This window comes from Pelodiscus sinensis, chromosome 6, assembly GCF_052426305.1.
Source record: "Pelodiscus sinensis isolate ZL-2025 chromosome 6, ASM5242630v1, whole genome shotgun sequence".
NCBI lineage: Eukaryota > Metazoa > Chordata > Testudines > Trionychidae > Pelodiscus > Pelodiscus sinensis.
The window spans coordinates 86,643,235-86,655,409 of NC_143057.1; the positions used below are offsets into that span (position 1 = coordinate 86,643,235).

At 42.9% G+C, this 12,175-nt stretch overlaps 1 protein-coding gene and 1 long non-coding RNA gene across 4 annotated transcripts in view; one reads left to right on the forward strand and one right to left on the reverse strand.

Annotated features, from left to right (window-relative positions):
* The first annotated feature begins 582 nt into the window (after positions 1–582).
* The window catches only part of AGGF1 (angiogenic factor with G-patch and FHA domains 1), a 42,951-nt gene continuing 31,358 nt past the window's right edge, over positions 583–12,175 (forward strand). For 2 of the 3 annotated variants that reach the window (XM_075932313.2, XM_075932311.2), the window contains exons 1-5: positions 583–988; positions 2,687–2,783; positions 4,597–4,805; positions 7,308–7,454; positions 10,229–10,417. In XM_075932313.2, coding sequence (XP_075788428.2) covers positions 806–988; positions 2,687–2,783; positions 4,597–4,805; positions 7,308–7,454; positions 10,229–10,417 — 825 coding nt within the window. In that variant the 5' untranslated portion in view covers positions 583–805. The remainder of the gene's footprint in view (positions 989–2,686; positions 2,784–4,596; positions 4,806–7,307; positions 7,455–10,228; positions 10,418–12,175) is intronic. The other variant, XM_075932312.2, reaches the window with a different exon arrangement.
* The window catches only part of LOC106731702 (uncharacterized), a 44,666-nt gene continuing 43,092 nt past the window's right edge, over positions 10,602–12,175 (reverse strand). The window contains exon 3 of the long non-coding RNA XR_001367954.4: positions 10,602–11,450. This is a non-coding gene — a long non-coding RNA (uncharacterized LOC106731702). The remainder of the gene's footprint in view (positions 11,451–12,175) is intronic.

Consider the following 12,175-nt stretch of genomic DNA (forward strand, 5'->3'; position numbering starts at 1 on the left):
AAGTCTGGCTCCTAGGCAGGGGGGAAAAGCTGGGGCACAGGGTTGTGTGTGCTGCCCCCATCGCAAGCACCAGCTCTACACTCGCACTGGCTGGGGGGGGGGGGCAGTGTTTGTGGGAGCGAACAACCTACCAGCTCTGAGTTTGCTCCAGCACCGATTCTAACCCTGCCTGAAGCTGCTTCACACACACACACTCCGCCCAGTTAATTTTCACTCCCTCCTGTGTTTAGCCCCTTCTAAAAAGCAAGAAGGTATCGAGTGGGCAGGGCGAAGGGCAGTGGCTTCAACAGAGCTACTGAGCATGCTCAGCGCCCCCAAAGTGGAGCAACCTCATAGGGGGCAGCTTTCTACAAGCCGCGCGCCCTCGCTCTCCGCCTGCTCCACAAGGCCCCAGCTGAGCAACGCGGGTGCCCGGATCAGGCGCTCCTACCCCGCCGGCTACTGGCCGCGCCTCCCCCGCGCTCGCCTAAACGCGGCTCACTGTGCCCCCCGCGCGCGCCGGAACAACAGCGCCCAGAGCTCGGTCGCTTCCTGTTTATTCAGAACCGTTTCCGGGTCACTCGCCCCCGCCCCGCCCCGCCCCGCGTGCTACTGTAGCGCGCGGCGCCGCCGCCTCTGGTTCCCGCCGGAAACTTTTCCTCAGCAGTGTTAGCAGAGCGCGAGGGGCTCCGCGGCGAGGCGGGACTGAGCGGGAGGGGCCGGCCCGGGCCATGGCGGGGGGCGCCGGGCTGGGGGGTCGCTGTTGTTTTGTCTCCTGGCTCCGGCTGCGCCTCTGATCCGGCCGCTGAGGGAGCTAGAGCCCGGCATGGCCTCCCCGCCGCTCCCGGAGCCCGGCGCCGAGCTGCGGGCTCTGCAGGGGAAGTTGGAGGCGCTGGAGGCGGAGCTGGGGTCCTGCCGCAGCCAGCTGGAGCAGGTGCAGAGGCTGCTGCGCCACACGGAGCGGCTCTACCGCGAGGCCCAGGAGAGCAACGAGGCGCTGCAAACACAGGTACCGACCCCGACCTGCCCCTCCGCTGCCGGCTGGGTCTGCCGCCTCCCCCGCCGTCACCCAGACACGCCCCCTTCCCACCCGCGGGCTGCCCCCTCCCTAGCAGCCAGGCACCACGTAGATCCCTGAGTGGTCAGGGGGTCCCTCTTAGAGCCGGGTCTCCTCCATGCCAAGGCCCCTGCTCCCTCTGGCTCTTGACAGGCTTTGGGCCCGGGAAGTCCGTCATGTCGCTGATGGTTTTCCTCAGCAGCAGCCCCAGGCATAAGCGCATAACAGTCATCAGGTCCGAGAAAGTGCCACCGGCATAGTGGGTCTAATTTAGCTTGTCGGTCAGGTTGAGAATCTTAGTTAAAGTATTTTTAAACGACCAGTTACAAGTACGTTCTGTTGTAATATTCAGAATTATAAACCTGGCTCCTTAATCAAAAGGGAAGATTATCCTAGGGAGGAGAGGACAATCAGGAGGCAAAGAGAAGGAAAATGATGAGACAGTTTGGTGAAGATTTGGGACAGTATAGGGGTCAGAGGTTTTATTGCGTTCACACGTTTTAATACACATCACAATCTATGGTATACTAAGATGATAAATGTTATCCTTTAGGTTAGGGGTACCTGAAAAACAAGTGTTTTAATTTTAATGTTTAATCTTACAAACATTAAGGGTTAGGTCTCTTCTTTCACATTTCCTTCTTTAATCAGTACAGATGCGCTGCAGTCCCGCCACCCCCGTCCTCCGGGGCGAGAAAAGCTGCTCCCCATCTCTCTGGTCTGCAGGGAGACCAGGAGCAAAGCCGCGGAGCACGCCCGCAGCGGGCGTGCTCCAAGGCTTTGCTTCCCGTCTCCCCGGTCAGCAGACCAGGGAGAAGGAGCAAAGCCGTGGAGGACGCGGGCGGTCCCGCCACCCACGTCTCCCTGGTCTGCTGGGGGGGGGGGGGTGCAACTAGTGCCCTCCCTTCCCCCCCAGCAGACCAGGCTTTTCTTGCCTACGCCTGGGGTAGAGCAGCTGGGGCGCTGCCGGGTTGGTCCCGCAGCGCCGCTCCTCGGCGCTACTGTACCAACCCGGCAGCACCCCAGCTGCTCTGCCACAGGCGTCCTGATTCAGCCGCTGCTGGTCAGTTTCAGCAGTGGCTGAATCAGGACGCCTGGGGCAGAGCAGATGGGGTGCTGCTGGTTGCTCCAGTAGCGCCAAGGAGCGGCGCTACTGGAGCAACCCAGCAGCACCCCAACTGCTCTGCCCCAGGCGTCCCCAAGTCAGCCGCTGCTGAAACTGACCAGCGGCTGACTACAGGAAGCCTGAGGCAGAGTTGCTGTGCCCCAGGCTTCCTGGAATCAGCTGCTGATCAGTTTCAGCAGCAGCTGACTTGGGGACGCCTGGGTTTCTTAAGTTGAATCCGTATGTAAGTCAGAACTGGCGTCCAGATTCAGCCGCTGTTAAAACTGATCAGTTTCAGCAATGGCTGACGCCAGTTCCCACTTACATACAGATTCAACTTAAGAACAAACCTACAGTCCCTATCTTGTACGTAACCCGGGGACTGCCTGTATAACTTTTGTGTTATTAATAAAAATCAATTATGGTAGACTTAGAGTTGTTTCTTCACAATATCTCTAAGAAAATAGAGAAATATAGCTTTCTAAGATGGATAATTATTTTGGCTGTGATTTAATATTTTTTATAATAAACACTTTTTATTGCAGGTTGAAGAGCTCAGTAAGGAAGTCCATGATAGGAAGAAAACACAGACTGCTAGTGTAGAAGTGCAAACTGAAGATGATGCTTCTTGGCATCAATCAGGTACCCAGTAGAAATATCACTGGAAAGAGTGGAAAGAAAGATCGTTAGCACTTTCATTCATTAGTTAAATTAGTTCATTGACTTAACTAGCCATGTAAAAAAATTCTTTTCCATTTCTTATTAATTTGAAGCTTATTTTAGATGCACACACAGCTTCCCTTCCTCTCCTGCATCAAACACAGCTTCTTGTAATTGCCTTTAAGACCTTTCACTATTAAGCCCTGCTGTGAAATCAAACTGTTGACATGGGCTTTGTACTGCTGGGGATGATATAGTTTCAGTTGTCACTTGTCTGCTTCACCCTCAAGCAACCATGCTGCCCTCTATGCATGCATAAAAAGGTAGCTCTTCAAAATTTTGAAAGCTACTTATGAGAAACTGGGAATATGTTTCTACAATTTTTGAACTCTGTGTGGGATTGTGAATCCAATGTGTCTGTCAGACTGCAGCCTTTTGTCTTTCTCCAAGTTCTGTTTGCCTCTGTGCTGGGTTGGCATTTAAAAGACTGGTGGCAAAAGAAAAGCCGTAGTTTACCAATAAATCAGCAGTTGCTGATCTGCTAAAAAAACCTGGTCTCTCTGCAGGAGAACTGATTTAATGGTGGGAGGTCTAGGTAAGTCACATGGTGGAGGCTTATGCTCATGTGAGGAAGATGGCAATGGAGTCAATGTACATGGAGCTGAAGGCTTTAAAAGGGCAGAAACTGGTCTGCTCAAGGGTCCATTTTGTCAAGTCCAGAAGGGAAAAGTCACCCAGCAAATAGAAGTCTTACGAGGAAGGAGGACCCTGTCTCCTTTCCAGGGTCTGGATGGCCCAAGAGACTCACACCATAGCCTAAAGATTTCTCTGGTGGTGAAGAAACTGAGGCAGGGATATGCATTTACTATTTATTTGGTATACACTGTACTCTTCTGTGCTTTACAGCACTAAGTGTAAAGAAGTTAGACTGTACAAAGTACATACTGACTCCTATACAACTACCCGCATGCCCCTGAGAGAATTAAACTGTAAACTTCACACCTTGAGGTGAAGTTTTGGGAAAGAGATGTGTTAAATATCTGGGATATTGCAAGGGTCAATATTTCTAGTCATAGAGAACTTGGGCAGATGGACTGAGGAACTCCAATTATAATAAGCTTATACTTGAAGCTTTTCTACTAAACACAGTTCATTTTATTATCATCCCAGTCCCTTTGGTTCCATCCACTTATATGCTATCTGATTTCTAGATTGTGAGCTTCCAGGATAAGGAACCCGTTACTTTTTGGGTTTTTTGTGAGTGTCTCTTTTGTTTGACTTGTCTATGCAGTGCTTTGCACAATGAGATGCTGATCTTTAATGGAAGTCCCCAGAAACTAGCATAATAGAATAAATAATAGGGGTGAGGCTTAGTCGTTCTGGTTTCTGGCAGGGGCTGGAGTTGCTGCCCACCTGCCCCAGGCAGAGGATTCCTCTAGTCCCTCAGGACTCACTGCACACGGGGGCTGCTCCAACCAGAGCAGTCCCTGTCTGTGGCAGGATCAGCCTGTACATCCCTCCTCCCCCTTGGCAGGTTGTTACACGCTGGCACCCCAGGGAGGCTGTACTGTAGGCTCTGCAGTATAAAGCTTTATATGTAAGTTTTATACTGTAGAGCCCACAGTGCGTGTAACTGCCAGGATTTGTTTAACAATCACACGGTTACATTTTAAACTACTTTTTACATTCCTACTGTCTACCCATGAAAAGTAAAGCACATGCATTAGGTCCCTCAGGTTAATTTGTGTAAAATGTTACTAAATTGCTAATTTTTGAAATCTTTACTTTTTTACAGATTATTACTATTATCAGAATTATTGTAACAACATTGACCATCCAGATAACACATCTGAACTATCAGTGCAGCAGAACCAGGAGAATGAAGGTCTTGATCCTAATTCTTCTTCAGAGCAGGCTCAGGCAGGTGCTGATATTGATTCATACATGAGTAGCACAGAACTTGCTGAATGTGGACAAGGGGATAACTTAATCGAGAATTTACAGGTAGTAGAACTATATGTTTTTGAAATACTTTTGGGCGTCCTTAATCTGTCAGCATATCAATGAGTTTGAAAGTCCAGCTTCAGTTCCATTATTATTGTATGAGATGGCTGTTTCAGTGATCCAGTACAAAGATTGTTCACAAACTTTTCTCTTTTGTGCAATAACTCTAGGGTGCCAGTGCTGTGATCGGGTCCACCAATGAGGATCTGGGTGCAGGATCAGTGGCTAGGTTGAAGAGGTGTATGCATGTTTTAAACAAGAAAATTTAAGATGCATAAAATTTAGATTAGGAGCTGTAATTGCAGTATGTTTTTGCACAGAAGATGCTATTTTAATCTGCATTATGTGGAACTATAAGTACCCAACAGTATTTCTAATTTGTTTTGCTTTTTTTAAAAAGGCATTACATAACCATGTGTCCTCTAGGCATAGCAGTCTGCTGATTTGGCCATCTCTATGAAGCTGGAACCACATTTTTTTTTTTAAAGAGCAGTTTAAAAGTGTGTGTATATGTGCATGTAAGAGAAGTAAAATAGCCCTGGCCTGGTATAGGAGCATAGAAGGTAGCCCAGCCAGAAGTATTTGCAATACATGTGCAGGTAGGGTGGAGGTACAGCTGGAGAGTTATGCAGTAGTGGGCATGGAATTTAAGCTCGCAGATACTGCACTGGAGGTATGTATGAGAAGAAACTCCAGATGTGTGGGGAAAGAAAAAGTATAGTATTAATACAGCTGTGCTGCTATAAGATCATTTGTGTAGCCATGTTATGGCAATGGGAAAGAGCTTTGCCATCAACATAGTAAGACTAGCTCAATGAACGGCAATAACTATATCAGTAGGACACATGGCTTATGCCAGCAAAACTTATGTCACATGGGGTAGGGTTTTTTTCCCCACATCCCCGGGCAACAAACATTTTGCCAACATAAGTACTAGTGTATGCATGGCCAAAGAATTCATACTGTTCTTCTTACCATAGCATTGCAAGTAGGCTACAACTAGTTTACACAATTAAAGCAGTTCATTTTTAAATGAATCCTGAAATGAATGGGGAACAGTGAAGGAGTTTTAGAAAAGGTTAGTGATATGATTATATTTTCGTATGCTTGAGAAGGCAGACCATAGCATTATGTGTATGCTGGAAGCTGAAGAGCTAAAATTTGTAAAAGTTTAGGAAAAAGGAACTTCATCCATCAATAGAAGAGGGGATTAAGAGCCTGGGTGCCAGCAGAGGGTGGACTCAAGCCCGTGACTTTGATGTTTATATTTTAGAGTTTATGGTCACTTTCTATGAAGGATACATTTATAAATTGCTAATGATCTAGGAAAGTTTTAATAAAAGATGCTCATACAACAGGAGGTGTTATAGATGGTTATCATACAATACAATACAGTACTTGGGGTAAGAGGTAGATATGCTGGAGGGTAGGTTTAGGTATCAGTATTTCCTTCTAATTTTCCTGCCTCTGAGTGCAACGAATTTGTTGTGTGTGTCAGTTTTGGGCCCTCCACTACAGAAAGGATGTGGACAAACTGAAGAGAGCCTAGTGGAGGTCAATGAAAATGTTTAGGGGGCTAGGGTGTATGACTTGTGAGGAGAGGCTGAGGGAACTGGGCTTATTTAGTTGGCGGAAGAGACAAGTGAGGGGGGATTTAATAGAATCCTTAAACTACCTGAAGGGAGAGGGTTCTAAAGAGGATGGATCTAGGCCAGGGATGGGAAACCTATTGTCCTCGGGTCAGATCTGTCCTGTGGCTTGCCTTGATCTGGCCTGCAAGGCTTCTCCCTTCTGCAGTGGGGCAACCTGGTGCTGGTGCTCCAGCCATGCGGTGAATCCCTAAGTCTCAGTGCCCGCTAAATGTCTGAGTGCCAGTGCTGGCTCCCTGCTGTGGGGATAGGAGCCCCAAGCCTTACGGGCCAGATCAAGGCAAGCCACATGCCTCATCTGGTTCGCAGGCTCTACCTGGCAGGGAGGAGGAAGCAGCTCAGCATGGCAGCGCAGGAAAGCTCTGTCCTTGTACTTGCTTACAAGCTCCACCTTAATCACTTACGTTGGCTGGGAACCATGGCCAATGGGAATGGGAATGGTGGGGGTGGTACCTGCAAATGTACTATCTCAGTTGTGGTGCTGGTTTTGCAATCTAGTACTTAAACAGTAAACTGAACTAGAACCAAAAATTATTTCATAAAGGTTACTGAAGCCAAATAGATGGGATTACTGAGAATATCTTCACTCCTGTCAGTGACCTGAGTAACTTTTGAATTGATTAATGAAAAATTAAATGCTTTGGGTGAATTCCTGGTCCAGTTGATGTCAGTAGGAGTATTGACAAAAGTACAGACAGCTTTTCAACCTCTTTTCTTCATTAACAATCCCCTGAGCCATCCAGATCCCAAGGCACAAGATTGTTATCAATTTATTAAAATTATTTATTTATTTGGAGTAATAAAAGCTGACCTTTCTTATATCAAGAATCTTATTTTTTTAATCTAATCTTAGGAAGCAGAAGATACTTCATTAGCAGAAGGTACATTAGCAGAAAGCTTGAGAGCAGCTGCAGAAGCTGCTGTATCGCAGACTGGATTTATTTATGATGAGACTACTGGATTGTATTATGATCATAGCACTGGATTCTACTACAATTCGGTAAGTATTTTTTCAGTCATAGGTGCTTCGCATATATGGATCTGTACAGTTTGCCTGGTATAAGAAAAGCTGAAGTAGTAAAGGTGAATGGTATTAACAGAGAACTAAGTCCCAAGCTGATTTTATAATTTAAATAAATATGATTGAGAGTGCTTATCACCATGTCAACTTTATAAGTGATTATTAAATTGCCAGTGATTTCTGGTAGAAATAAGCATTAGTTTCAGAAGTGTACTTTTGGTAAAGACGGTTTTCATGCACATATCCTGGGAAATAATTTGAAAAGGCAAATTTCATAACCAAGGACATTTTTTCTAAATGAAGTGACAAAACTTGAGTAATTCTAATTTTTTCAGTGGCTAAACTGTAGACTGAAACTGATGCAACAGAGATCAGATACTGCTGAATGTTTTTCATGGGACATCCAGCTGTTTAAGTGGATCAATCGGGAAAAAAAAATCATAATGTGTCTGATTTATATCATTCATGTTTACTGTGTTTTAATTAATTCTTAATAGTATGTTCCATAATTTTTGCATTGTTAAGTTGATAATGTTACAGTTTTATGAACCAACTGAAGTTCACTATAATTCAAAGATGAATGTAACACTTCTCTCAAACTATCAGGTCCATCACAATGCAATTGCAATGTTGTGTGCAATCTTCCAGTTCACATATGCTGTTTTTAAAGTGTAGTTGCTGAAGTTATGGGGTAAGCAATGATAAATGCCAGCTTGGAAAGCAAATTTAAGCCCTTGCTCAATAAGGAGCAACCTAGGTTAGTGAGAGGCCCTTCTTCATCTCAGTGGGCTGTAAGATCGTCGTAACCATGATTGTCTGCTGGGATAAGTGATTTTGCTAACTGCACGTGAGTACCTATAATTTGTGGGGTATGCTGATTGAACTGTAGCAGCACTTTCATTGGATGCAAAGGGAGTACATGGTTCTCACAATCAGCACATACACACTTCGTGTGCCCTTGCTTTAAGTGCATGTCACTTTTGTAATACCAGATGGGAGAAAAACTATGCAGAGGAAAACCAGCAGAATCTGGCAACCCTGTGTGTAGGCAATGATAAACAAAATGTCTCATGAGCCACACACAAAACCCCAGTGGACTGCCGGCTACCTGTCATTGGTCTAGTTCCTTTCAGATATTTTGTACTGTTAACATTTTTATACTTATTATCAAAGATGTGTTGATTAAGGAGAAAATGATTTCCATAGCGCATTATTCTACAATTGCAAAGCTTCTGTTGAGTCTGTTTTAATATTAGACAAAATTGAGCTTAAAAACAAATGAAATTTTGATCAAAACAGATTGTAGTAGCATATTCAGAGAAGGTGTAGGAAATTGTTCTGTTTAGCTGGATGCTCTTGGGCTTATTTGAAAATAATTTTGGGAGAAAATAAAGGAATATTAAGGCTATGGCTACACTATACATTACTTTGGTATAACTTACATCGCTCAGGGGTGTAAACAGTCCACATCCCCAACTGATTTAAATTATATCTACTTAAGTGTGAAGGCAGGTGCATTTAAGCTGACAGAGAACTTGGAACACCTTCACCAGAAATTCTGGAGTGGCATAGCTGTAAATAATGTAATGCAGACAGTAATGTTGCAAGGGTCATTCAGCTTCAACAATATAGATGAGTCTTCATTTTAAAATGTGGATGCTTTTTCTTTCGTAAGGGGTCTATTTTGTTGTGAATGGAAGAACATACACTTTAATCTTAATGGAAGTTCTATACTGAAGAAGACTAGACTCTTAAATTTGAAACACTGCTTGGGAAAATTCAGTCATATGCTTTGGAAATGTATGTAATGCTCATGGAAGGTGTTATACTGACAGCTCTAGAAAGTGAAGGACAGCTATAAGACAGACTGGATTTACAAGCTTAGAACATAAAAATGGCCATACTGGGTCAGACGAAAGGTCCATCTAGCTCAGTATCCTGTTTTCTAACAGTGGCCAATGCCAGATGCCCCAGAAAGGAAGTGAACAGGAAGGTAATCATCAAGTGATCCCTCTCCTGTCATTCATTTCCAGCACCTGACACATACACAGGTGAGGGACATGATTCCTACCCATTCTGGATAAAAAGTATTGTGAGCTTTCTAATAGAATCACTACTTTAGCTCAATCCTGCACCATTTGTTTTATTCTCTGCTTTTTCAACAGGAAGTCCTGTGGCACCTTAAAGACTGACAGATTTATTTGGGCATAAGCTTTCTTAGGTCAATACCGCTTCATTGGATGAATGGATGCATCAGACGAAGTGGTTTTGACCCACAAAAGCTTATGCCCAGATAAATCTGTCAGTCATTAAGGTGCTACAGGATGGACTGACTCATTGCTTTTACAGATACAGACCAACACAGCTACCCCTTTGAGACTTCTCTGCTTTTAGGGATGCTTATTCCTAATGTATTATTGTTAGTAGAGTTAATGTGTATGATGATTTGATCGGCCCCAATCTTGCAAACATTTGAAGCCCATGCGGCTTCACGCGGAAGTAAAATAGAGCCTGTGTATAGATGTTTGCAGGATTGGGATCATAGGTCCAGCTTTATTCTGCATCCTTTATCTGATCCTTTACATACTGTGTGTGTGTTCTTGTCCAATGACTGTTGGTATAGATATGTAATATATCAATGTGCTAAATATAAATACTATTTTTGTGAACTTACAGTTCTTTATTAATTTGATGTTTTGCTAGTCAGTATATAAATCAGTTTGAGATGCATTATACTTGTATTCTTTTTAAAGGAAAATCAACTTTATTATGATCCAGCCACTGGAATTTATTATTATTGTGATGTTGAAAGTGGCAGATACCAGTTTCATTCACGAGTGGATCTGCAGTCTTACCAGGCATCAACAACTCAACAGAATAAGGATAAAAAAGGGAAAAAGAAAAGAAAAGATGCAGAGTGGATTGCTGCAAATGAACATAAGGTAACTTCTTGCATTTTTCAAATGCAAAAATTATTTTTGTGATGCAACTTGTGATTAAGAAATGTATGTGCATTTTGTGAACCGAAGGATTGATATGTATTGAAAATATGACCAATGACGACTCCACCAAAAGTTAAGAATTAACAGTAAAGTGTTAAAGTAATTTTCTCATTGAAGGGTTGAGGGAGGGCCCCAAGTCAGGGCATCTTTGGTTTTTCTGTTTGAACTGTAATTGTAGTACGAAGTATATTGTAGCACTTTAAGCTCATACTAATGATAAATGCATTAGGTAAGCACAACAAAGTGAACCGAGGAACAGAGTAGCAAGTTTAGTTTGAAGATGATTGCTTTTATGTCAGAATTTTAATGTTATCTTACTGTCTTTGTTTTTAAATTCTTGTTTGTGTATAAAAATAGGAAAACTTTAAGACAAACCAATGTGAATTTATGTATTCCTCCAGGCCCATTCCATTGACAGCTTCTTGAATATAGTCATTTGGATCCAATAAGATCTTAATGGAATTATTTTAATTAATATTATATCCTACCCTTTTATTCAAATACCATTTTGTTCAGGACATCTTTTTGTCAGCTACTGTGTCAACTGAACTATTGTGATATACATCTTAATACATAAATACACACTGATTTCAGTGGCCATTTTAAGAAAAGTTTAGTTCATTTTTTATTATATTTTGGTCTACATGTTAAAGTTTACTATATACTACAGAATAAGTCAATGGCTTGCAAAATGTCTATCATTTTCACGTAGTACAAGTTCTGTTGCCATTGCTCATAACAGTATTAAAGAAACATCTTCCTAATGCATACCAACATTTGTTATGTCAAATGATTGATTGATTGAAAAAGAGCGTAATTGAATTGTAAATTGTTTATTGCTAATTTAATTATATTGATTGCCTTTATTCAGTGTTTGCTAGTTTGCATTTCTAAAACAGAATACAGTATGAGCTGTTTTCTTCCATGAAATTACATGAGCATCTCAGACTCAGCCAGTCATGTTGTCAGAAACCTAGAATTGAAAAAACATGCTTTTACTATAGGGGTTCTCAGTCTTCTTGAATCAAGTCCCCTAATTACATTTTTTTTTTAAACTTGTAGCCCTTCCCATTCACCCCTCTTTACACCTAGTATTGCTAATGCATTTGTTCAGGTGATACCAGGCAAATTACTCAAAATGCAAGTCAGATCAAGAAACACTCTTTCCCTGTATTAATGCTGCTATTGATAGTCAGAGAGATTTGGGCTTGTTTGGTATTGGAACTAAAATCAGTGTGAGGCTCAGTGTTTTGAAGGGAGATAGTCATCTACTTGGTTCTATTTTTCTGTACTCTGTCTTCAATGCTGTAAGTCTGGAAAACCCAATATACATGGGTATATTGAAGTGAAAGGTTGGATAAGAATAGATAGCACTGGGAATTTCTGTGTAATTGAAAGCCATGAGCTTAAGAGTAAAAAGTGCCAAAATAGTCCTATCTGCTATTGCATTTCAGCTCAATTTGCTAGTCTTCTACCTCCCCTGAAAGGTAGGTTTAACCTACAGAAATAATCAGATCAAGAGTCTAGGCATATGAGCTGCTGTTTTCTTGGAAATAGTTAAATATTCTTTCAGTCCCATCACATGTTCAACATGGCAGCTTGTCGCTTACCATAATTAGGCTTGGAGGAATTTAGGTTTTTTTTTATCTGTAAAGATCAGTTTTACAATATACAGGCAGTCCCCAGGTTACGTACAAG